General features: G+C 43.1%; 1 protein-coding gene across 6 annotated transcripts in view; it reads left to right on the top strand.

Annotated features, from left to right (window-relative positions):
- Window positions 1-25,999, top strand: part of LOC143018635 (myocyte-specific enhancer factor 2-like) — a 58,146-nt gene extending 32,147 nt beyond the window's left edge. For 3 of the 6 annotated variants that reach the window (XM_076174186.1, XM_076174183.1, XM_076174182.1), the window contains 5 exons: window positions 2,219-2,360; window positions 6,270-6,454; window positions 7,098-7,394; window positions 13,004-13,235; window positions 17,577-25,999. In XM_076174186.1, coding sequence (XP_076030301.1) covers window positions 2,219-2,360; window positions 6,270-6,454; window positions 7,098-7,394; window positions 13,004-13,235; window positions 17,577-17,689 — 969 coding nt within the window. In that variant the 3' untranslated portion in view covers window positions 17,690-25,999. Of the gene's footprint in view, window positions 1-2,218; window positions 2,361-6,269; window positions 6,455-7,097; window positions 7,408-13,003; window positions 13,236-17,576 lie in introns of those variants that run through there. The other 3 variants (XM_076174185.1, XM_076174184.1, XM_076174187.1) reach the window with 3 other exon arrangements.
- The last annotated feature ends 742 nt before the right edge of the window (window positions 26,000-26,741 follow it).

Here is a 26,741-nt window from a genome sequence, read left to right as displayed (position 1 = left end):
CCCCACTCCCATACATCACAGCATCATCCATACACAATTACTCTCTACTCACCCCTATCTTCTGTCTTCTCCCTTCCTTCCTCAACAGACATTCCTCTCTTTCCCAATGCCCCTTTTACCCCATCCCTCCATCCTTCCACCTCTACCTTCCACACCTCTTTTACTAATCTTTCTTCACTCATTCTTTCCATGTATCCAAACCATCCCAATACTCTTTCATCAACCCTTTCTCCCAACTCCCTTTCCACCCCCGCTCTCATCCTCATATCTTCGTTTCTCACCCTATCCAACCTTGTAACCCATACCATACTTCTCAGACATTTCGTCTCAAACACATTTAAACTCTTCCTCTCTTATGTTCCATGTTTTGCCCCATACAGTGCTGTCGGCACAATCACGCCTTCATACAATCTCCTCTTAGCATCCATTCCCAAATGTCTATTTCTCATTACTCTTTTCAATCCCCCAAGGCATTTACTTGCTTTTCTCAGTCTACATTCCACCTCCACCCCTACTCCTCTCTTTACCGCCACATTCGCATCCAAGCACCTAAAACTAACCACTTCCTCCAGTCTCTCTCCCTTCATACTCACTTCTAATTTGCTGCCACATTCTCCCCTTCCACATCTCATCACCTTACTTTTACCCACATTTATCTTCAACTTCCTTCTTTCGCATACCTTCTCAAACTCTGTCACTAGCTTCCTTAATACCTCCTCTGATCCTGCCACAAGCGCAGTGTTATCAGCAAACAACAACTGGCTTATCTCCTACTTTTCTCCATTTTCTTTAACCATCTCCAATCCCCGGCCCATTACCCTTGTGTTTACCTCTCGCACCACCCAATCCATGTATAGATTGAACAGCCAAGGCGACATAACACATCCCTAGCGAAGTCCCACCTTCACCTCAAACCACCCATTCTCTCCATATCTAATTCTAACACAGACTCTATTACTCTAGTAAAAAATTTTGACTGTTCTTAACTGTTTTCCTCCCATCCCACATATCTGCAATACCTCCCACAGTGCCTTCCTGTCTATCCTGTCATAAGCTTTTTCGAAACCCTTAATGGCTCAAAAAACATCCTTACCTTTTCCTAAAGCTTTTCCTAAAGCTTTCTCACATATCTGTCTTACCACATAAATCTGATCCACGCAACCCCTACCTGTCCTAAACCCACACTGTTCCTCACCAATTACTCCCTCAGTTCCTCTCCTAATCCTCTCAATCAAAACCCTCCCATAAGCCTTCCCAACTACATTCTAATGACGGAGTATGGGTGGAGAGAAAATGTACTTTTCAGGCCCGAAGGGCACATCACCCAATAAATATATAAACGAATGAATAGATAAATGAATAGATAATAAAAGTTGAGAACCAATTCCTTAACCCATCAAGAAAAGTGCTACACGGAACGGGTAGACGCTTTTCTTTTTACCTCCGTGGCTCCCCTGGGCGGGGGGGGGGGGAGTGATTGGGGGGAGACCTTAGAGATAAGATAGCTAGAGCATGAAGATCTAGAAAATAGATAGCGGTTACCCCACAGTGATTGATCAGTTGATTGATTGATTAACTCGCAGCAGAAAAACCCGAAGTTCCAATATTACCCATGAAAACTATTAGAGACAAGCTGTTTCTGCTACAGCTTTTGAACAACATAAAGTTGTTAAGTTCATCAAAATATTGTCGTTTTATTTATCAGTTCTGATCGCTGTTGAAGCTGTAATCTTGTATCAATTTATGTATTTGAACAGGGTCGCCATTCAACGAGTAATAGTTTTGTTTATAACGTTTTTGGTCAACTTTTGAACTGAACACATCCGAGTTAATTAAACAATTAATTAATTTCTTCTGTAGTTATATATTATGGTGTCTCTCCCATTTGTTCCAGAAGCTTTGTTACATTTATACATATTACACTTTCCTTTGTCTCTCATTTGCTTTGATTAGTTGCTTATTTGTCGTTTTCTGTTCGTCCCTCCCTCTCTTCCTCTTCTTTAGCAACATTTATAGGTATTTTTTCCGTCCCATCCCGTTGCAGTGATATATTCATTGTCATTATATCATTATATATTATATATAAATATATATATATATATATGTGTGTGTGTGTGTGTGTGTGTCTGTCTGTCTGTCTGTCTGTCTGTCTGTCTGTCTATGTCTGTGTGTGTAATGCCTCACCTAACTCACCCTCTCCTCTCTCCTGCCACATCAGCCGCCAGTCAGCCTCAACAACTACTCGGGCATGTCCGTCAGCGTTCCAGTGAACCAACAGGGCGGCTACGATCCAGGACTCATGCAGCCCTCCCCTCAGATGTCACACGCCTCTCTCTCGCCCAGACCGGGATCCTCTAGCGGTATGTACGAGGCTGATGATGATATTATTGTTATTGTCATTGTTATATTGTGATTATTAGTGTTACTTTATTGTCATGTAAACACTTTAATATCTTATGTTTACTATTGTTATTATTGTCAACATCACCATCATCGTTGTTATATTGTTCTTACAAGTGTTATTATATTGTCATATAAATACTTTGATATTTCATTATGTTTGCTGCTGTTATTATTGTCAACAACATCATCACCATCATCATTATCATCGTTGTTATATTATTATTAGTGTTACTTTATTGTCATATAAATACTTTTACTATTCTTTATCTTTTCTGTTGTTATTATCGACATCACCACCATCATTATTATTATAACTATTATCCTTATTGTTACTATTAATGTTATTCATATTAAGGGGAGGGACAGAACAGCTGGGTCATGAAGATGTATGTATCATGAGTATATGTATGGGATAATGAGCGAAACTGACTTTGCGGTAGAATATCAGGTCAAATTTCAGGTCAGCTGTGATACAATACACTAATAGCAGACGTATCGCTCATTCGCGCTAAATCGCGAATCTTTACCTGATCGCGGACATAAACAAACAAATGAATAAGTTGATACACAAATAAACAATAGAGATCGCAAGCAAGAGAGTTGAAAGAGCGTGAGCCAAATCCAGAGTGAGCATGATTATGTCACATGTGATCACGTGGTTGAGGGTTGTTATTGTTAGTCTCTCAGTATCAGTGAGTCTTGACATCAAAATTGTGGAAAAAAAAAACAATAGATCCTCCACCCCGAATATGTTGTGTTTATAATGGTGTGTTGCCAATGTTGTATTTATGTGCAGTGGGTAAAAGGCACGTACAAGCTGAAGTGTATGCCCGCGCGCGCGTGTGTGTGTGTGTGTGTTTCACCATGGTCTTGGATCACGTGTTAGACTCGTGATCGACAGCAATTTCCTTCCCGCAAGAGAACTCAGAGCTCATAAATGGCCGATCTATGGGTAATGTTGTGACCTTACACGCACACACACACCCAACTCTCCGCCCACGAGAGTTGGAGTAACCACTCGCAGCGCAGTAATACTGAAATTATTTCAGCCCTGGGCGGGATTCAAATCCGGACCGCCGTAGTGGCGGCCGCGATCGCTATCACTGTGTGTGTGTATGAAGCCTTTATTCCCGACCTGTGTTAACCAGTGACCCTTAGTATTGCATATCTTGTGCTGCAACCATTACCCCCCCCCAGTGATTTTTATGTGGTTGGGGTGTGGAATTAAAAAAAATGAGAGCATACTTTTGTATTGCTGTTATGGTCTAAATATCATTATGAAGAGCAGAGCGATGGCTGGGAAATCTGTTTATCACTCTTAGCATATCCACGCGTACACGAGATAAAAACAAATATTGCCTTTGTGTATGAACACAAGTCTTTTATAAACATGTAATTATTATTGTATGTAATATTTCGCTGGATGACGGTTTATGGCAACTCCAAACAGTAGGTTACCAGCGTGCATTAAATTCGCTACTGTTTCAGTGTCATTCGTTCCCCTTTGTCATAATGATTCACACATATTGTGCACCGATTCCGTTTGTTTTACATTGTGTGCTTACATAGAATTTATTTTATCCATTTTTAGATAAAAAAAATAATGACAACAGCAGCTGGCCTTTTAGTAGCATTTCCATCAAAATTCAAACATCAACTCGGAGAGAGAGAGAGAGAGAGAGAGAGAGAGCTACAGTTTGGTGAAAACAAGTGATTAATCAGTCAGCAACATTGAAAGAAACCTAGTGTAGTCTTTGATAGGCCTATACATCCATATGTCTCTCTACTCTGTCCGTATTCAATGAAATCGTTACATTTGTGACGTGCATCAGCATGTACAAGTTGGGGGGCCTCTCGTTGGCGCACATGAAGTGCATTTGAGTAAATATTGAACTGCAGAATCGTTAAAATAACCATTAAACGTTTTTATGTGTAGTTTTGTGTACAGTATCTCACTAACCTTGGAGCTTTGTCAGACCCCGGGTACATCGTGACGCACTTCTTTTTTTTCTATGTCAGGAAATTTGATTCTGTGGGAAGGTAGTCTGGTGTGAACGGCGTCCCGGTCATTGAATGCTGTTCATTGTGATGTCCATCCTGAAAACGAATAAAATTATCTGGGACGTTCCTCTACAGAACTAGTATTTGAAATAGGGCCCCGCCACTGATTTATTTTATTTTATTTATTTGTCTTTTTTTATTACATGTGGTATTTTATGCTATTTACCTGTGAGGCCTCTTAGTATTATGTACCTTTGTAACCCTCTCCTCTTTTAATATTAAAAACACATATACATACATATACCAAGGCTTTTCCCCCCTTCCAAGGGAGGTAGCCAAAAAGGGAAAGGCATAAAAACACTCCCACCCATTTCATCCCTAAATACACTCCACACCCCTCCCACCCTCCCTCTCATCTGAGCACCTCCTGGATGACGGGTCATCCCTGCACCCTGCCCACCGCACTGGGTCAGAAGCAGTGTCGCAAGACACAGCACATCCACAGCAAGGCCGCTTCATTTAATCGGCGACCCCCCCTCTCCGTCCCCCCTTGCATATAAGGAGAGGACGGGGAGAAATCCCTTCGGGCTGCGTCAAAAATTTACTCACACATACTACCCCACCCCCGCCCGCCCATTCCTCCTCATGCAATCACAACATCATCCATATACAACCATTCTCCACTCACCTCTGTCTTCCGTCCTCTCCCTTCCTTCCTCAACAGACTTCCTCAACAGCACTGTATGGGGCAGAAACGTGGAACATAAGAGAAGAAGAGAGAAGGAGTTTGAATGTGTTTGAGATGAGGTGTCTGAGAAGTATGGTGGGGGTTACTAGGCTGGATAGAGTGAGAAATGAGGAGATGAGGAGGAGAACAGGGGTGAAAAAGGATTTGGGAGATAGGGTTGATGAAAGAATATTAGGATGGTTTGGACACATGGAAAGAATGAGTGAAGAAAGATTAGTAAAAGAGGTATGGAAGGCAGATGTGGAGGGAGTGAACATGAGGGGATGTCCTAGGATGAGGTGGATGGATGGGGTGAAGGGGGCTTTGGGGAAGAGGGGAATGTCTGTTGAGAAAAACACATATAATAAGATAAAAAAAAATATTCCACTATCTACTACATAATACCCAGTCCACTCCAGGTTCCCCAAAAATGTGAATATAGGAAATCACTGCGTGAGCTCAGTAAATACCGTCAATTCTCTAAACAAGGTTGTTGGAAAACGATAGGTTTGGTTGAACGGTGATACAGGGGCTGTCTAAAGGCTTTCAACACAATACTTTTCTCTGTATAATGTAACATTTGTTGTTTAGAATTAGTAGTTGTTTGTATAAGAGAAAATACTTTGTACAAGGAAGGTCTATACTGTTTAGATAGATACGTTGAATACTCGGTATTGACCATGCTGTTTGGAAAACGGAGGTCATAATTGTGGTATAAAGCTTTTCGTTGTGACTGCACAAATCGATAGCTTCATCATTATCAAAGTGTAAGTATTTGAAAGAGAGAGGTGGTGGTTCAGAGAGAGAGAGTGTGTGTGTGTGTGTATTTACTTAGTTGTATTATACGGGAAGGGGGCTATGTTCGTAGTGACCCGTCTTTGAATCTTTCAGCATCTAGGTTGTTCTTAAATTTTTGTATGTTTTTGCACACACTGTTGCCTCGTCCAATTTATGCGTGTGTGTGTGTAATAATAATAAAGGCGTGTCTAAAAGTCTAATACCTCTCTATATTGAAATATCATAACATCAATATTGTCATAAGTATCACCACAAATGACTCAATTTCGCACCAGCTCACCACCCCCCACCCCACCCCCCGACGTTCCTCTACCCGTTCTCACGCTTCCTCCTCCCGCAGGTATGCTTGACATGAACGGCTCCAATGGATACCCAGGCTCCACGTCGCCGTTGCCCCCAGGGGCACCAGGAGCTCCGGGAGGTGCTCCTTCGCCCGGACTCCTGGCCAGACCTCACACTTCCAAGACACATTCGCCCACCAGACCTAACCTCCGCGTCGTCATACCCAACTCACAGGCTCAGAATGTAAGTTTCTGTAACCGTCGCAGACTGTTTCTTCCCATCTTCCTCCACCCACCCTCCTTCTCCTCTCCCTCTCTCTCCCTGCATTTCTCTTTCTTCCCTTCTCTCTCGTCTTCCTTTTCCCTCCCTCTCCCTGCATTTCCCTTTCTTCCTTTCTCTCTCGTGTTCCTCCTCCCCCTATCTCTTCTTCCTCCTCTTCTGCCTCTTCCTTCTACCTTGGCTTTCCCCCTGCCATTCCCTTCACTTTCTCCCCCCATTTTCTTCCCCTCCATCTCCTTCCATTCCCATACCCTCCTCCCCTCCCTCCTTCACTTCCTCTTCCTCTGTTCCTCATCCTCTTCCTCCTCATCCATCTACTCACTACCTTTTCCCTCTCTTGCTCTTCCTGCTTCTCTTCCTCCTGTTCCCTCTTCCCATTCCCATTCCCAATCTTCTTTATATTGCTATATGTATCCTTGTAGTTTTATTTTCTTGAGAAGCCCCCACTTATGTTCACTTTTCACAAGACAGTCGGTCAGTCCGTTACCCCAGGGCTCTCATGAATCCGGCAACGGCCACTGTAAAGGTCCATAAATCACTCAGGATGAGATGCTCAGTGTCTCAGGACTAATGCTCCACCACTAATGCTTCCTTTTCTTCCCTACAGATGTCGGGACGTCCAGGATCGCCATCTCTCAACACGCCTGTGGTGGCCCTCCAGCAAGGCTCAGGTGGAGGTGGTGGAAGAGGAGGAGGTGGTGGGGGTGGAAACACAACGACTACCTCCCACCACACCAACCCTCCGCCACCTTCCATGAACTCTTACTCGAGTCTCAACTCCTTTTCGCACCAAGACTTCCCCCTCAACCCTGACCTGACCCTCAGCTCACTGAACTCGTTACACCAGGTGCGGTTCGACGAGGACCACTGGTGGGCGAGGCATAATAACGTCAGTATTGAGCAGGTCATCAGACACAGTCAGTCAATCTCGTGTGACCTGCCCCTTGTAGTCAGTCAGTCAGTCCATGAGAGCGTACCTCGAGTCGACATTGTCCTTGTGGACCCTAGATATACCTACCTAACTACATACCTACATACATACCAACCTCAGTGCCTACTTAGATAACCAACTTACCGACTCAGTTAATCGTTTAAGCAGTCGAATCAAAACTTCAAAAAGCTTATTGACAGCCCATTCTCTCTCTCTCTCTCTCTCTCTCTCTCTCTCTCTCTCTCTCTCTCTCTCTCTCTCTCTCTCTCTCCTTCTCTCTCTCCTCTCTCTCTCACTCTCACTCTCACTCTCACTCTCTCCTCTCTTCTCTCTTTCTCTCCTTTTCATTGCTTTCCATCATTATGTTTAAAACTAAATCAGCCATTTTCTTGTTCTGTTTAACTAAAAGTCTATATGAACTTGAGAGCAATTCTCAGTTCATTCTGTAGAATTCTAGTCACTTTTTTTTTATTTGGTTAAACCTGTGTGGACCTCAATATAGATCACATCCCATTTGATATCACCTAGACCTTAAACTAGTACCTTACATGTTGAACTAGTCCTGTTTACGTACATACATACATTAAGTAAAAAACTTCAGACATATAACACCTCTGAACATGCATGTGTGTGTGTGTCTGTGTACATGTTGATGTGTGTGTGTTTGCTTAATTGTATTTACCTAACTGTTATGTACAGGAAAGGAAGTATGTTCATGGAGTCCAGTCCCTTTTCCGCTATTATGCCTAGATTTAAATTTGTGTACGTTTTTAACTTGGAGCTATTTATGAGTGCATATGCCTCTGATAGTGAAAAAAATGAGGAGAGAAATGGCAAATAAAATTCATAAAATTCAAGAAATGCTGAGATGGTTTGGGCATTTGAAAAGAATAAGGAAAGGCTAAAAAGAGCATGGAAAGCATAAGTGGATGGAGTCAACTTGAGGGGAGGAGGCCAAGTTAAAGTTACCCTTAAACATATCCAAAAACCCAAGCATTGTCCCTCTTCCCCACCCATCTTAGCACCTTTTGGATGAAGGGACATCCTGTTCCCTACCACACTGCTCACTCAAATGCAGTGGAGCATCTTGCTCCATATGTGTATATACAGTCTATGCAATACACATGTAGTATGATTGTATATATAATAATAATTGCTACCTTGGGTTCCACAGACTGGAAAAGTTAGATCCCCACATTGGCCAGCAATGGTCCTCAGGCCCTCATACAGATCTCTCTGGAAGGAAATTTTGGATTTTTGTCCGTTATGTATTAGTGTGAGGCTAATTATCTACCATCAGTTGAAAGTAGTAGTATGAGGGGAACAGTTGCTGTTTGTTGGCTTTCTTTACATAAAAAAGTGGAGATTATAGAGTTGAAGTTGATAGATATTTTGGGTTTGGTCTCGAGACTGAATGTCATTCCCTTGGGGAAGATTGGGATCAAGGAAATGAATTTCTTAGTTATCCATCCTGTAGGATCACCACTTTGTGTGTGTGTGTGTGTGTGTGTGTATATATATATATATATATATATATATACATATATATGTATATATATATGTATATGTATATATATATATATCATACATACATACATACATATACCAAGGCTTTTTCCCCCTTCCAAGGGAGGTAGCCAAAAAGGGAAAGGCATAAAAACACTCCTACCCATTTCATCCCTAAATACACTCCACACCCCTCCCACCCTTCCTCTCATCTGAGCACCTCCTGGATGACGGGTCATCCCTGCACCCCGCCCACCGCCCTGGGTCAGAAGCAGTGTCGCAAGACACAGTACATCCACAGCAAGGCCGCTTCATTTAATCGGCGACCCCCCCTCTCCGTCCCCCTTTGCATATAAGGCGAGGACGGGGAGAAATCCCTTCGGGCTGCGTCAAAATTTACTCACACATACTACCCCACCCCCCACCCATTCCTCCTCATGCAGTCACAACATCATCCATATACAACCATTCTCCACTCACCTCTGTCTTCCGTCCTCTCCCTTCCTTCCTCAACAGACATTCCCCTCTTCCCCAAAGCCCCCTTCACCCCATCCATCCACCTCATCCTAGGACGTCCCCTCATGTTCACTCCCTCCACATCTGCCTTCCATACCTCTTTTACTAGTCTTTCTTCACTCATTCTTTCCATGTGTCCAAACCATCCTAATATTCTTTCATCAACCCTATCTCCCAAATCCTTTTTCACCCCTGTTCTCCTCCTCACCTCCTCATTTCTCACGCTATCCAGCCTAGTAACCCCCACCATACTTCTCAGACACCTCATCTCAAACACATTCAATCTCCTTCTCTCTTCTTCTCTTATGTTCCACGTTTCTGCCCCATACAGTGCTGTTGGCACAATCACTCCTTCATACAGTCTCCTCTTCGCATCCATTCCCAAATGTCTATTCCTCATTACACTCTTTAAACCACCAAGGCATTTACTCGCTTCTCTCAATCTACATTCTACCTCCACCTTCACTCCACCTTTTCCTGCTACACTTGCACCCAAGTATCTAAAACTATCCACTTCCTCCAGTCGCTCTCCCTTAATGTTCACTTCCAGTCTACTGCCACTTTCACCCCTTGTACATCTCATCACCTTACTTTTACCCACATTTATCTTCAGCTTTCTTCTATCACATACTCTCCCAAACTCTGCCACCAGCTTCCTCAATCCCTCCTCTGACCCTGCCACAAGCGCAGTGTCGTCCGCAAACAACAGCTGGCTCACCTCCCACTTTTCTCCATTTTCTTTAACCATCTCCAATCCCTGACTCACTACCCTAGCATTCACCTCTCGCACCACCCCATCCATGTATAAGTTGAACAGCCAGGGCGACATAACGCAGAATTTTATAATACCAGAGGAAGAATCATATCCACAGACCAGTCAAGGAAATTGACTGAAACATGCCTAATTGGATTCAAGAGATGTGTAGGTTAGGTTAAAAAAATGTAAAATTTAATCAAAAATTAAATTCAACTCACAATCCATGAGAAAGTAATCAACAGATCATGAAAAGTAGCAGACAAAGAGAAGTTTTGAATAAGATGGATCAGGAGAGCTGTTACTGAATAAAAATGAGCGAAAGCAAAAGAATTTTTCAATGCAGCTAAGGAGAGGAAAGAGAAAGCTAAGGAAGCAATAGTTTCTCCAGTTAGTTTTAAATCAGGGACTGAGGAAATGTTATTAACAAAGAGAAGAGAGTGCATGAGGCAATGCAAGGAAACTAAACATGGCATGTAGTTCTGTAGATGGCTTACTATAAACCAAATAAGAAAATAACAACACCTTGATGGTAAAGAAACCTGGTGTTTTTTGATTCACAGAGACCAAGCTACTTAGAAATGTTGATTATGAATGGGAAAATGGTGGGTACAGTGTGGAGACATGACTGAAAAATAAGATTGGAGGTGGGGTGATGTGATGATGGTTGTGAAAAATTATATAATGGTGGGTAAAGTACCATCAAGTTTTCCACACAGATACTCTTGGAATAGTTTAGAAGTTGGAATATCCCAAGTTGAAAACATAAGTAAATTTGAATCTAGGTTTGGTTGTTGGAGGAAAAGGGACAGGGCTCTGCGAGTTGAGCTCCATTCATATATATTACAATTAGGTAAACACACACACATACACATACATGCATGTACATACATACACATATATGAGCTCTGAGCTCTCTTCTGGGAGGGTAGGAGCTGTCAGTCACGAGTCCAACACGTGATCCAAGACAATAGTGAATTACACACACACACTATTACCTTCATCTCTCTACCACTGCTGTGGGTATCAATAATAATGACAGTGCAAGACTGCTTGTAAATGGTTTTTGCATTTTCACACACATTTGTAAACATCTCTTCACACACATACAAACATCTACATATGCAAAATATATTTGCAGTTATATATGGACGAATGTTCACAGATATAATTAACATACCTGATTAATTAATGAACAGGTATGCCCATGAATGTGTAAATATTAAATAGTTTAATAATTCACAAAGAAATTTTAACCCCACATGTTGGTGACTGTGTGCCGCTTGCCTCCTCCTCCTGTGTGTTGTCGTTATCTAACAATATTTTGTGTTCACGTTCAAGTGTTCTCCTTAATCTTTATACTTTGTAGATAGAACTGAAGTTTACCTAGACTTGTACTGAACTTTAAACTGCTAATCATTATGTCCTGTCTTTGTAGTTTTTGTTGTCACACATTATTTTTGTATATTGTATTTAATATTAAGATAATCTTATAGTACCTTACATAATTACAGTCAAATTTGAAATATTCACATTTGATTATGGATATGAAGTATAGTTTCTTATGAAAAGGAACCACATAAAAATTATGTTATCTGGAAAGAACTGTGGACCTTTGCTAGGATGTCGTCATCATACTTTCAATTTAGTTAGGCATTTTATATTGTCATATTTTCAAACATGATTTTCATTCAGATATCTGTTATCACCATTTCCCCATTTCACTATCATATACCACTCCTAGGACTTCAGGACTTCACCTTTTCTGTTGTTATGTTCCTGTGATGAAGAGATAAGAATATCATCACTGTATTCCAAAGCACGTTTCATGAAAGGTGACTAAATTTGGGCATAGCAAGGTGACAGGGGTTCATCCTTTCTATAATTTTCCTCTGGAAGGAGTTGAGGCATACTTATTGGTTGCCCACTAACAAGGAGGAAAAAAGCTGTTGGTACATACAGTAAAATTCATAAAAGCTCCCACTAAATAATAATTGTTGCCTCAATTTTCTGTGACTAAAGTTGCAGACCCACAGAAGCTTACAACAGTCCTTGAGCTCTCCCACAGATCTCTTTGTGAAGAAACTTTAGATTGTTCTGTGGTGTATTATTGTGGAACTGTTTCATTTGTAAAAAAGTCCATTGTATATAGATATAGAGATAGTTTCTTGGTCATCACCTGAAAGTAACAGGAGGGGAGCAGTCACTGGTTATCAGCTCTCCATGTATGAAAAGTAGTAAGAAATGCAGTTGAAATTGATAGAGATTTTAGGCCCAATTCAAAGACTGAGTGTCAGCCCTTCATGGTTGCAGCTTCTGATGGAGATAAGGGGGTTGAAAAGTTTTGAAAATGGGCAGCTCTGCTATCCATCTTGCAGGACTACTCAGTCCCACTATAACCCCACCAGTTTCAGCTGAAAGAAAAGGAAAAAATAAAAAATAAATAAATAAATAAAAAAATAGCAACAACCTACCTTTTAATGATTGCAACATAGACTGAAAAAGATAGTCATGGTAACAGAAATATACAAAAAGACCATTCATTCATTTATGATAAACTGATGTGACAAGTTTCGACAATTGTGTTATCAGATACTTGGGCTACAGACCAGAAAGTGTCACAGAAGTTGTTTCATCAATTGAAGAAGATACAAAATTCTTGATCATGGTATTTTTATCATTTATTCATCTGCACCATTTACCACTGCCCTGTCTTCATATTCTGTAAAGATTGATACCGTTTCTCTACAAATCACTAATTGATACAATGCCTCCATCATCATGGTTTCTTCTCTCTCTACTTCAGAATGTCGGCATCACACACTCCAGCCTCCCACACCTCAGTGTTAGCTCCTCTACGCCACCTCCAACCTCTTCCTCACCTATCAGTATCAAGTCAGAACCCATCAGTCCTCCTCGAGATACAACCGGCAACTCCCACTTGATACGACCCAGCAGCAGTGACACAGGTCACCTCTCACCCACACCAACCCTCCACATGTCGCAAGCCCACAACTTGTATGGGGCGACACCTACAGGTATGTATAGTCTGTGTTATAAGTGAAAAATACCTTCCCATGTTTCATAATAGTTAATCTGCAGTGTTGATTTGATTCACTGTGGTGTTATGATTGTTGTGTTTAAGTTATGTATAAAGGAATCATAATTCTTTAATCTTAGTGTGTGTGTGTGTATTTGCCTAATTGTATTTACCTCATTGTAGTATACAGGAAAGGAGCAATGCTTATTGGGTCCTGTCTGCTATTCTCTAATTTTCTAACATACTTAGGCTCAAATTCATATATGGTTCAAACTTAATCTATATCTTTGATTTCCAGTTATCATATTTAGATTTGAACTCATGTATTGTTTGAGCTTGGACTATATCACCTTCTCAGCTATTCTTCATATTTGTACATCTATATGAAAAACTGTATTTTTTCACATCCTTTCAACATGTGGTCTTTCTTGATTTACTTCCATGACCTGAGAAAGCCCTCCCAGTTTTAATCAGGAGATCTCCTCTGTCAGTGCAATCTATCCCCTTTAGTGACCTAAACACCTGTAATCATGTCACTTCTTTCTCTTCAATCTTTCAAAGTTGGCAGACCCAGTACCTTTAGTCTTTCCTCATATGGTTTATCTGCTAGGCTGGGGACCAGTTTGGTTACTGCCCTTTGTATTCTGTCAATCTTGGTTATATCCTTCACACTGTGTAGGGACCCTACCACTGACACATATACCAATTGAGGACATATCAAGGTTTTGATGATTTTTTTCATCATCTCTTCATCCATATAATGGAATGCCACTTTAATCTTCTGCAGTAGTCCATATGTCTCTCCCACAATCCTGCTGATATGTTTGTCAGATGACAGGTCTTTTATCAACACTCCTAAATCTTTCCTCTCTTTTGCTTTTGTAATGTGTTCACTTTCCAAGGAATAATTTAAAGATGGCCTTTTGCCACTATTGCCCATTTCCAGTACTTTGCAATATTTTGGTATTGAACTTCATTTTCTATTCTTGGCTCTGTGCAAAACTAGTGTCTAGATCTTTTTTCAATATTCTACCGTTTTCCTCATTTTTCACTCTTCTCATGATTTTTGCATCATCTGCTAACATGTTGGCATAGTTCGTTCCTTCCATCACGTCATTAACATAAACAAGAAACATTATTGGTGCAAATACTGACCCTTGTGGTACTCCACTCATTACTACTGTCCTCATGTATCTTTCCTTCAAAAAGTCTTTAATCCATTCTAATAGTTTGCCTCTCAGTCCTCCAACATGCTCCAATTTCCACATAAGTCAACTGTGAGGTACTTTATCAAATACCTTCTCTAGGTGTGTATGTATGTGTGTGAGAGCTATGAGGTCCCATCTCTAAGCTTCCACTTATCAAACTTATCTAAAATTTGTTTATGGTGTTTGCTTGGAATATATTTTCATCAAACTTGCTCTGCAAGTCTATACTTCTATGTGGAAAGCTATATTTCCAAATTCTTTTTCATACAAGTTTGCTTTTCCAGTTTTTTACTATGACCTCTTGTTGGCCTTTCATCATGTTGTGCTTTATTATTTTCTAAGTTATTCCAGTTTATGGATTCTTATAGATTTTTTTCACATCTCTTAGATATGTGGTAATTTTCAACTTGTTCCTATGACCTTTTGATTCTCTCCTATCCCAAATCCAGAATTCTTCTCTGTCCATTCTCTTCAGCAGTTTGAATGCTACAATCAAGTCTCTTCTTTCTTTTCAATTATCCAATAATGGCTTGTAGTCTTTCCTTGTATTATTTGTCTGCAAGGATGGGAAACATTTTATTTGCTGCTTGATGTATTCTCTCAATCTTACTTGTATCTTTTAAGTGTGTGTATTTACTTAGTTGTAGTGTATACTTATCAAACTTTGCTGTAAATTAAATTAAGGTATTGGTCTGGCTTAAATCTTCATCCAACTTGTTCCATAAATCCATACATCTATGGGGAGAGTAATAGTTCTTAACATCCACCCAACCCTGTCTCTCATGCACATCAACCACTCTTGGATAAAAACATAGTGGATTGGTTACACAAAACTTTCCTTTAAATCCAGATTGATTGTCAAGCAAGATTTCTCCCTCTCCCCCCACTCCCCCCAAGTATTTATAGTTTTCAGCAATGTTTTAATGTTTCTGCATGAGAGAAGGGGGGTTGCCAATTAAATGAAGTAGCCTTGCAGTGGATGTGCTGTGCCTTGCTGCATTGCTTCTGACCCAGGTTGACGGTTGAGATGCAGGGATGACCTATCTTCCATGAAGAGCCAAGATGAGAGAGAGGGAGAGGTGATGGATAGGAGTGGAATGGGTGGGGATGAAATGGGTGGGAGTGAAATTATGCCTTTTGACTTTGACTACCTTCCTGGTAAGGGAGAAAGAGCCCTTGGTAAATGTACATACATACATACATACATCTATGGGGAGAGTAATACCAAAGGAAAAAAGCCTTTAGTATATGTATGTATGTACCTAGTTGTATTTACAACTAGGTAAATACATATACCAAAGGCTTTTTCCCCCTTACAAGGGAGGTAGCCAAAAAGCAGAGGCATAAAAACCACTCCCACCCATTCCATCCCTATCACACTCCACCCCGTCCAACCCCGTCCCTCTCTCTTATCTTGGCACCTCCTGGATGACGGTGTATTTAAGTTATAGTTTTCTCACACATTTTGGCTATCATACTTGTCAAGGACAATAGTCTTTAATCTAGTAGTTCCACTCTGTTTACTCCTTTGAATATTGGTACTGCATTTGCAGATTTCCAGTCCAATGGCACCACCTCCTCTTCCAGAGAACATGCAGTCAGTTGATACACTTAATCCACTAATTGTTCTCTACAGTTTTCATACATACATACATACATATACCAAGGCTTTTTCCCCCTTACAAGGGAGGTAGCCAAAAAGGAAAAGGCATAAAATCACTCCCACCCATTCCATCCCAAAATACACTCCACACCCCTCCATCTAGTAATGAGGCCTTTCTCACTTCCAGTTCCTCAAGTAGTTTCACCACTTCATGTACTTTCATTGTTATGTTGTTTGTAACATCTTCCTCACTGAATAGTGATTGTAAACTTTATTTATTACCTCAGTTTACATTTTTTGCTTCTCCATGTACTGTTTCCTCAATTTTCAGTTCAGATATTACTTCTTTCTGCTTCAAATTACTATTTACATGACTGCATAACTGCCTAGGTTATTATTGGTCAACTACATCCTTCTCAAAGTTCTTTTCCTCTTCTCTTCTTATTCTTTTATAATAATTTCTGACTTTTGTATTCATCTCTTGTCTTTTTAGTTATATTTTGCCATTACACCTGTGCCTTATCTCATTTTTCTTTTGCCACTGTACATCCTTTTATGAACCAATCCTCTTTTGGTGCTCCTCTCCCACTCATATTTAGTACATACTTTTCCACCCATTTGTAGTGTATTTCTAAGAAGCTGACACTCGTTCTATGGACTGGATTAAGATGTCTTTTTGTCATCTTTGACCATTTCCTCCACCTTTTCACATAAAAAGAGCTGAGAGATGGTAACAGCTTCTCTGCTGGTGTTGTAAGCCACTGATATAAAAGTACCCACACTAATACAACACAGTATGTTTCTTCTCAGAAAGATCTATGGGATCGCCTGAAGACTGTTGCCTACCATAATGGAGCCACAGGTTTCCATTCAGTGAAACCAGAAGCAACAATTATTTTTTTTCCATGACAGGGACACCCATACAGCTGAATAGAATAGTCTGGTGTTAGTCAGGATATAGGTTTAAGTGACAAATTCATTATTTCAGTGATGCACACAACACATGCTGCATAGCCTGTCAGTTTTAATTGTGCTTTTCACAACATGATTCTGCATTTGAACCTAAGACCTACATGTGACTTCTACTTGGCTGAGAAGTCTTGTGTACATAGGACAAAGTCAGTACTGCTAAGCATTTCTTGGTATGAGCTCTTCACTCTTTTTTGTGTATATGAGCTCAAGGCAAACAGGAATTGCACTGGCATGTCTACATTTAAGTTATCAATCTGAACTAAAACAGTACCAACTTAGAATCTGCCTTACAAAGACATCAGTTGTACCAGATGCAATTCCTACACAAAAGACAAATAGCACTTTATTCTAAACAGTCCACTCACCCTTTTTAGACAGCAGAACAAAATTTCTTCCCTTAGTGACTCATGCAGAAGTAGTGGACATGGCCCTTTTTAGGGGCCGTGTATTTTCTGCAAAAGAGAACTAGTGCATTCTATTGATTGGTTGTTGGTATTAGTTTAATGAGAAATACATGTTAAAACTAGAGCTTATTCTGTGTTTTTTCTTTTGGCAGGCCACATCACCCCCACCTCCCATGCCTCACCAGAAGGTGCGACTTCACACCATCTGGACTATGAGACGCCCCTCAGCAAACGACCTCGCATGACAGAGGGATGGGCAACCTAGTTGGCAACCCAGATTCACCTTTTCCCCAACATCCTCTTCCTCCTCCTCCTCCTCCTCCTCCTCTACTCTTCCTTTCAATACCACAGCCACCACATCCTCTACATTAATTTTCTCACTCTCCTTCTTTCTTCCAACACTCTCTCACTCTCTCCTTTCCTCTCCCTTTCTCTACCTTTTTTGTCATAATTCTTTGTCACTTGTCAGTCTGTCACACTTCCTTTGTTTCATCTTTCTTATTCTCCATTGTCCCTTGGTTCTGTCTCCAGCCCTTTCCCATTCTTCTCCTTAGTATCCTGTGCACCTTCCCTTTCCAGTGATTGGCTTGGCATTCACCTTTTCCTTCTCCTCCTCCTCCTCCTCCTCCTCTGCAGCTTTGTGGAATATAGGTGAGATAGCTGCACTTTTGGCACTGCCTGGACCAGCTGCCATGAACTGGTGCCATGTCCCTGAACCGAGTTGGTACTAACAGACCAGGATGCCCACAGCTGATTAGGCCAGCTTATAGAATTACCACTTCACTAGGCTGTTAACCAGCTGTCAGGAGATGCTACTGTTACTGCTGCACAAGACTGCTGGACCAGCTGTGAGACACTACTGCTGCACCAAGCTGTCAGGAACAAAAAGGGATCCTTAGGGGATGCCACTGGCTGTTGTGACCCCTTAGGAGCTTTGCCGTCAACAGCACTGCATAGAGGTGGAACATAGGCTACCCTCACAGAGAAGCCACGATGGCCTGTGGAAGAAAGAAAGAAAGAAAGAAAAAAAAATTAGTGTTGCCACACTGAAAACATTTTATCCTCTCCTTGAGAGAAGTGTTGCTCCAAGGAAGAAATATTGCTCCCTTGGATGGGAAAAAATAAAATGTTGCCCATAGGAAGAAGTGTTGCCCCATGGTTGAAATGTTGCCCAAGTGTTGCCCCAAAGATGAGTTGTTCCTCCTACCCCCTATAGGGAGATGTGTTGCCCTCAGAAGAAGTGTTATTCTCCCCAAAAATGAGATGTTCTCCCTTCGGAGAGGTGTTGTCCCATTGGAGAAGTGTTTCCCAGTGGAAGAGATATTGCCCCCATGGCATTTAGGGTATCACTCCTTGCAGAGGAAGATTGCCCTTGCGTGTTGCATCACGTGTTTTGTGTCGTCGGGGTGCACTATGAGGACCTATGTGATTAGTGCCTGTGAAGCGAGTGGCAAGAGGCACCCTGATGCCCGGACTTCCCCACACCCATGCCCACCCCTCCCCTCACCCACTCACCCATGCCACCTCTTGTACACCCATGCATCACAGGAGGGCTAGTACTTAGGAGTTTCTGAAGAGAAATACAGACACAGTTTAACAACAATATTTTCATTCCTGTTGCTACAGACATAGATGAATACTGTGTAGGCTATAGCACAACCAACACATCTACTATTACTGCCAGATCCACCACTGTTGCCACCACTTCCACCACCATATATGCTCATGATCACAGCAAACACCACAATATCCATTATCACCACATTAATCACCACCACATCCTTCACTACCACCTCTGCTGCAGCAGCTGTCATTTACACCATCATTACCACCACCATATATATTATCGTGTATATATATATATATATATATATATATATATATATATATATATATATATATATATATATATATACATACTTTACAGAAGTTCCCCTAAGCTGAATAAAATCGTCTGGCATCTGCCTGAACAAAATTCTTGAACATCCCCAATTTGGTCTTGTACAGAGTAACGTTTGTAGCAAAAACAGTGCCCTGGTTCAAAGATGTAGACCAGACTAAAGAGTACAACGTAGTTTTCACATTTTTTTTACTGGTATCATCACATAGTGTAATCTGGTCATAGACCCAGAAATCATAGGGCAACTATAATTGTTAACATAACCCGATAAACCTGTACAACTTTTTTTTTTTTTTTTTTTGTATATATGTTTTCGTTATCACCAAATGATTTCATCCAGTTAAGAAGTACACTTGGAACTCAATGGGATCCTGATTTATTTGGAACCCCAATTTGTCCTAAATATTCCTTAAAGCTGAATAAAATCATCTGGTGTTTGTCAGGACAGTCTGTAAAGAGAGTTACAGTCAGAGATCACTTAATAGTTATATTCAAGTGAACACAAGGCAATTTCATTTAGTGGATTTAGGCTGAATGAGACAAATTTTGTGCCATCCTGATATCTGAGATTGTATATACTGGTAAATGTTGCATTATTTTTTTTTTCCAAAGTTTTCCTGTAGCTGAAAAAAATTGGGTGTTGGTCAAAGTGACATGTAGTCACTAGAGCTTAATGCAATAAGTGTTTGCAGCAATTGTGGGATCTTGAATTTTTACATCATGACAAGTGCTTAATCATGCCAGCACCTTCAGGGACTTGGCAATGGCAGATCGCATCTACAAGCTTGCCAGCACCCACACCTGGTGATGTCTGTTGTAGATTTTGTTCTGGAGAATGCTAGACGATTTTATTCAGTTGAGGAGCATCCCTGGGAGTGAAGGTGGTCAGGGGAAGGGCGTCTACCTGTGAGCTTTCTCACTCTACCTCTTAACAGTGCCCCTTGTCAGGGCCCCTCAAATACCGCTGCCTCATTCCAGCCTATTGCAGCAAGACCCTGTGTACCTCCCACATCATTACTGCATCACAAAAATCCATATGTCATCACCTCCACAGCACCACAACAACGGCGTCCAGTACCACCAAGAACATCACATTTGCGCCATCATTACACACCATTACTTCCACCACCACAATGACCACCACCACATTGATCACCACCACACTGACCACCACTCTTTGGCAAACCACCCAGGGGTCACGTGGTGGGCACCACCATTGGCACCATCATCGGCACCGTCATTGTCCGCCACTGTGAGGTGTTGAACACAACTTCACTTACACCACGGGCCCGTGGCTAGGGGTTGCCTCTTCCTCGCTTCGTTTCTGGACCATAACGGTTGTTTACTGTACAAATTTGTGATGAAGAAGAAGAAAAAGAAGAAGAAGCAGCTCAGAGGCTGCTTTACATATGTGTGCGTATGCGTGTGTGCATGTGTGCGTTCGTGCTCACGCCTACGTGCGCGCGCGCGCGCTTATGATCACGTGGTTGCGCGCACGCCCGTGGGCGTACGTGCTCGCTCAGCCCGCCCAGGGAGCCGAGGGTGGGCGTGAATGCGGAGCTGGCTGGGGGCGTTGTTGTTGTTGTTGATGTTTCTGCCGCTGCTGTTGTTGATGTTGTTGCCGCTCCCCTCCACCATTGGCGCTTGAATCACATTCCCTCACCCGCCATCGCCGCCTCCTCAACGCCACCGCCAACGCCGCCCTCACCACCAGTCTTACCAACAACACCATCACCACGAAGGTCTGAACAAGAACAGGGCGGCTCGCCCCGGTGGGGAAGAAAACTTCTTTACAAGGTACCACGTTTTCTTTCCGAAGTGAGGTGACCTGTTCTTGTTTCGACCCTGGCTACTACATCGGCCTGCCGAAAGGGGGTGCAGCTGCGGTCTTCGTCCAGCCTGCCAAGCTGCACAACTGCCCAGCTGCTGTGTCACCTCTACTGCCCCCACTACAGCTGCACCACACCCTGGGCACCGCCCCCCTCCTCCTCCTCCTCCTCCTCCTCCTCCTCCTCCTCCTCCTCCTCCTCCTCCTTCCCCTCCTCCTCCTCCTCCTCCTCCCTCACCCCACCCCATTTGCTGCTGCGAGCATCACGGTCGGCACAGCTGAGCTGCCCTGAGAACTAGATGTAAGGATTAGCTCAATGTAAATAAGCTAAAAGACACCAATATTTTTACTGTGTAAATACTTACGCTAAGATATCGCTACTTGTCTGGTTGCCATCTGGCTCCTGCTGCTGCTGCTGCTGCTGCTGCTGCCGCTGCCCGCCTGCGGCCGTCCGCTGCCGTCCAGCTGCTAGGAAGGACGCGCCACTGCCCCAGCTCTGCTGCCCCATCCTCCTCCATCCTTCACTCCTTCTTCGCTCCACTCTTCCCTCGCGCCCTCAACCGCTCTTGCCCCTGTCTCCGATGCTCCCTCGCCTTCCTCCAGCTCTTTATCCCATCGAAATTACCAACCCCCTTTCCCCCACCCACTTCCGGGCGTTGCTGTGGGCGGGCTGGCGAGCAGGCAGGCAGGTAGGCAGGCGAGCGTGGGCGTGGGTGTGGGTGTGGCGCGTACCTGTGCCTTGATGGCCCCTGTTCCTGTACGCCTCTCCTTCGTACTTAACGATCTGCGGCAGACATAGCCGCCCGCCGTCCTCCGCAGCCTTCTTGGGCAAAGCCGCCACCGCCGCCGCCACCGCTTCAGTCGCCGCCACCGCCGCCACCGCCGCCGCCGTCGCCACCGGCACCCCTGTGGCGCCAACAAGTAGTGTCGTCTCGCTGAACTTAACGACTCCGGCGCCAACCGATGTGGCCGTGCAGACATTGTTTGTATAAATTCAAAGTTTAGATTCATAATAATTTATATGATAAATATAGTTGTATGCACGCGTGCCGGTGCGTTCCCCGCCGCTGAGGGACGCCGCGCGGCGGAGCGGGGCGCGGAGCGGCGGGGCGGGGCGGGGCTGTCGCAAAGGTCTGAACGCGCCGCCAACTCCCTCCGCTCTCACACCACCACCACCACCACAGTTACCGCCTGTTTAGGATAGGGGGCCTGCCTGCCTGCCTACCTGCCTTCCGATGCAGGGGCGCAGGCTGTCCCCCCCACCCGCCCGCCCCTCACCCCCACACTACCACCCCTACCCCACAGCCAACCAAGCAACTGCAGGTTATTGCCATGCCTTGTGTAGGTCATTGCATTGTGTAGGTTTATCGCCTTCCCCAGGTGCAGCAGGCACATTGGCACTGGCACGGGCCGTGCTGCCATCGCCTCGTGTTCTTCTCCATCTCCCACCCTCCCCCTCCTTCTCCTTTCCCCCTCCATCTTCCTTCTCCCTTTCCCCTCCTCCTTTCCTCCTCCATCTCCCTTCCCCTTCCTTCTCCCTCCACCCTCCTTCTCCCTTCCCCTTCTTCTCCCTTCCCCCTCCTTCTCCCTTCCCCCTCCTTCTCCCTTTACCTTCCATCTCCCTTCCCCTCCTGCCTTCCCCCTCCTTTTTCCTTCATCCATCTCCCTTCCACCTCCATCTCCCTTCCCCCTTTTTCCCCTTCTACCTCCCTCTCCCCCCTTCTACCTCCCTCTCTCCCCTTCTACCTCCCTCTCTCTTCCTCTTGCTCTTCTTGCCCCTCTCTTATTCGGCTTTCTCCACTCCTTCCTCTTTTTTTCCGTTTCTCAGTCGTCTTATTAACTTTCCTTCTTCCCTTTGTTCCTCACCTCTTCCTCTCCCCATTTTTTCTCTCCTCTCTATCACTCTCTTCCCGCCTCTCCCTTCTCCTATCCTTCTACCTCTTCTTTTGTATCTCTTCTTTAGACCCCTTCGCTATGTCTTCTATTTGTCACCCCCTGCCCGCACTCGAAAACGCTCCAAGGTTATGCAAATTTGAAAGAAAATTTAAAGGGGTGAAAATGAGTAAAATACCCAAGGAGCTACATTTTTTAAAATTGTATTTAAGATATAAATCTATTGACCCTCCAAAATCTCTCAAGACCAAACTACTGGTCTGATTTTTTTTTTTTTTTTTTTCTCAAAACTGTCCAGTTTCATTTTCCAGCACTTTGCTACGTTCTCCCCATCTTATCTTGCTTCGATTACTCTCAACGTAATCTCCACTCTCAATCCCTACTCTCAAACCTCGTCTCCCTCCCAATCCCCACACCTATTCACATCTCTTCCCTCCCAATCCCCACATCCATCCCCATCTCTTTCCTCTCAATCCCCACTCTCAACCCTCATCTCCTTCCAATCCCTACATCCATCACCATCTCTTCCCTCCCAATCTCAACTCTCTTCTCTTCCCTTCCAATCCCCACTCCCCAATCTCCAGCCCCACCTTCAACCCTCATCTCTTCCCTTCCAGTCCCCACTCTCTATCCCCACCCACAAACCTCCAGCCCCACTCTCCCCAGTCCCCATTCTCTATCTCCACTCCCCGATCTCCAGCCCACATCTCTTCCCCTCCAGTCTCCATACCCACCCACCAATCTCCTGCCCCCACTCTCCCCAATCCCCCCCCCCCACTCGCCTCCCTCTTTTGTCTGGAGGATACTGCCACGGCCTTCGCCAAGCCTCTGCGGCCGCTCACTGTGAGAAGGAAAAAATTGGCAAATGGAGAGGATATAGAAGAGGAAAACTTGAGTAATGAAAGGAGGACAAGGACGAAGAACGGAAGAAATAGTAAAAGAAAGGAAAAAATAAAAAATAAACAAAGTTTAGAAGAAAGTACCGAAAACTAGTTTTGTGTTTTGTACACCATGGAATACAAGTGTCTTGATCAGAGTCTTTCAAAAGAAAAACAACAAAGAAAAACACAATTTAAAAGATTGTAGGATTATGTGTCTCGTAGATTAGCATTAGCCTATCCCTTGACTACCGCCGTCATTGTTACCTGTGATTTACTGGACAAAAGGCGGGGACAGTATGACGTAACGAGGGAGAAAGAAAATGGAATGTGGGTGAAATAAAACGGAACGGGGTGATAAAACAAAAAACGGAATGAGGGAGAAAGAAAACGGAACGAGGATGAAAGAAAACGGAAACTGGCTCGTGTGACATCCGGTCAAGAGAGAGTCCAGGCAATGTGATGGACGAAGGCAAGAGCGCCCTAATATGGACATGTTTGTTACGAAGACGGAATTGTAGTGTTTTGAGATTTGGCCAGGCGAGAGGAGAAGAATGTAATGTACATGAAAGTGTTTTTTCTTAGGAGAAAAAAACAGACACGGAGTTGTAACAGGAATTTATTTTTTGTTATTCTTTCGTAATGCCGAGATATCATGTAGGTTTAGAAGTAAATAGCCAGTGCCCTCTCACCCACCCACTCCTTCTCCTTTTTATTTTATTTTATTTTTATTGTCATTATTATTATTATTATTTACAAGTCACTGGTTGCAAATGTGTGGAGTGGTCACCAGGAGCCTCTTAACTGTGACCCTAAGAGGAAGTTGAGTTGTGGATTAAGAGCTGGGGTAGGAGCAGTTTAGAACGGAAGGCGAGTCACTTCCTCCTCACTTTCTCCTTCTCAAGCTTCAGACTGACGGGGGGGGAGGGGGGGATGGCTCGCAGTCCATCGGTAGGGTATAGCCGACTCCTCAGGGGTCGTAGTTGTGAGACCTTGTTGCTTACGGCCTTTGCAGGAGCATTTTTTTTTTCCCAAGATGTCTCGGACTTTTTTGAAATCCCCACAAGAACATGACGTTGATAGTCCATGGTCCGAATCTTTGTTTTCAGTACAGCTAAGTCCCTGCTCCACTAGCCCCCACCTCCGACATTGGCCACATCCACTTCGTTGCTCTCCTCTGTTCCTCTTGGTGTACGAACGAAGTTTATCCTTTTTTGGTTCTAGCCCTCTGCCATTAGATCCCTCTGTTCCTCTTCCTCTTCCCCTTCGTCCTCTATCTGTTCTTCGAGCTGCGTGGGCCGATGTGCAAGTGTAAGACTTAAAAGAGGCTGCCTCTCTATCTGCTTATGGGAGGAAAGACCTCACTTAACCTAACTTGACCTCACTCCATCTCGCCTCACCTGCATAGTGCAAGACTTCTGTCGTGTTCCCCCATCCCCCTTTGACACCCTTAGGCTCCTGGAGAGGTAGGGGAGGAGGAGGGTGGGGGAAGAGTCGGCGGGTGTCAGAGAGGTTCACAGCTCATGTCTGAGAGAGGATAGAAGCTCTGGTAAACTACAGTCCATAACAACCAACCATGTCTGAGAGATACTCGTTTTGTTTGTGTTACGCGTGGATGGGTTATGTCGCCGGACTTGTTCAGTTTTACGTCGTTGAATGACCTGTGTACAGACCTTGACCCAATGTGTTGGGACACCCTTTTCCCTTCTCCCTTCCTCTTTTTCCTCCTCCCACACCCCTCCCCCACCTAGTTGGTTGAATAGGTCGTTTGCACAGTGGTTGCAGTCCTCACCATCTACGTCCTCTGTTCTGATTGGCTGCATTTCGATGGATGTAAATTGGATATATGATACCTATATTTTAATAGGTCCTGTATACGGGCTAAGCTCTTTGTAGTAGATACTAATATTTTGATAAGACCTACCCTTTAAGCGTTTGTTGAACACAGGTGCGAACTAATGAGCGCCGATTTTTTTTAATGATATTATATATATATATTTACACGTTGCCTTCTTGAGTCGACAAATTTTGAGAAAAAATGTGGAACATTTTTTTTTTTTTTTTTTTTTTTTAAGGAGGCAACATAAAAAGATGAGGTAAAGAACATGACGCGTATGTTGAAAGAATATTTTTTGTATACTGTACATGGTACTTACTGTACATGGTACATACTGTGCTTGCGTGCAGTTGACTTAAGTACAGGTGTAACCTTTACATGCATATATATATATATATATATATATATATATATATATATATATATATATATATATATATATATATATATATTGACCTACATATTGGCATGACCATTATGTGGGTACGGGCGTTATGACGTAACCTCGCCCCCACGTCTCTAAAACTGAAAACAGGTAGGTGAGGGCGAGTCCTGTATGTACAGCATTGGTTAAATATCCTTGACAATTATCCTTGGAACCGAAAAAAAAATAATTACTTTTTGTGACGGTATTCCCCAACCCCCCAACCCCTCATTCAGTGTTTGTGTAGCCTAAGCATACTATTAATTACTATTTTTTGTTAGAAAATAGAAGCATTTCGTGTGAGTTTTGGCATGTTATTCAATAAAACAGAATAACGCGACATATGTCTTTGTTTTATTGGATCTTTTTTTCCTGAAAAGACGAAGACTATTGAGAATTAACACAACTATGGAAGAGTTAGAAGAAGGAAATTAAGCCTAGGTTAACTCATTGGGTTAATTAACCTCTTTTATATGAAGACAGGAAAACTTGTCTTTGTATTCCGACACCTGACAGACCTCTATCTTCGTAGGATACCGTCCCCAGCGGACTTTGGA

This window comes from Oratosquilla oratoria, chromosome 35, assembly GCF_046742065.1.
Source record: "Oratosquilla oratoria isolate Oo_2021 chromosome 35, ASM4674206v1, whole genome shotgun sequence".
NCBI classification, from domain to species: domain Eukaryota; kingdom Metazoa; phylum Arthropoda; class Malacostraca; order Stomatopoda; family Squillidae; genus Oratosquilla; species Oratosquilla oratoria.
Note: the sequence above shows the minus strand (reverse complement) of the source record. Positions and strands in the feature narration are given on the sequence as shown.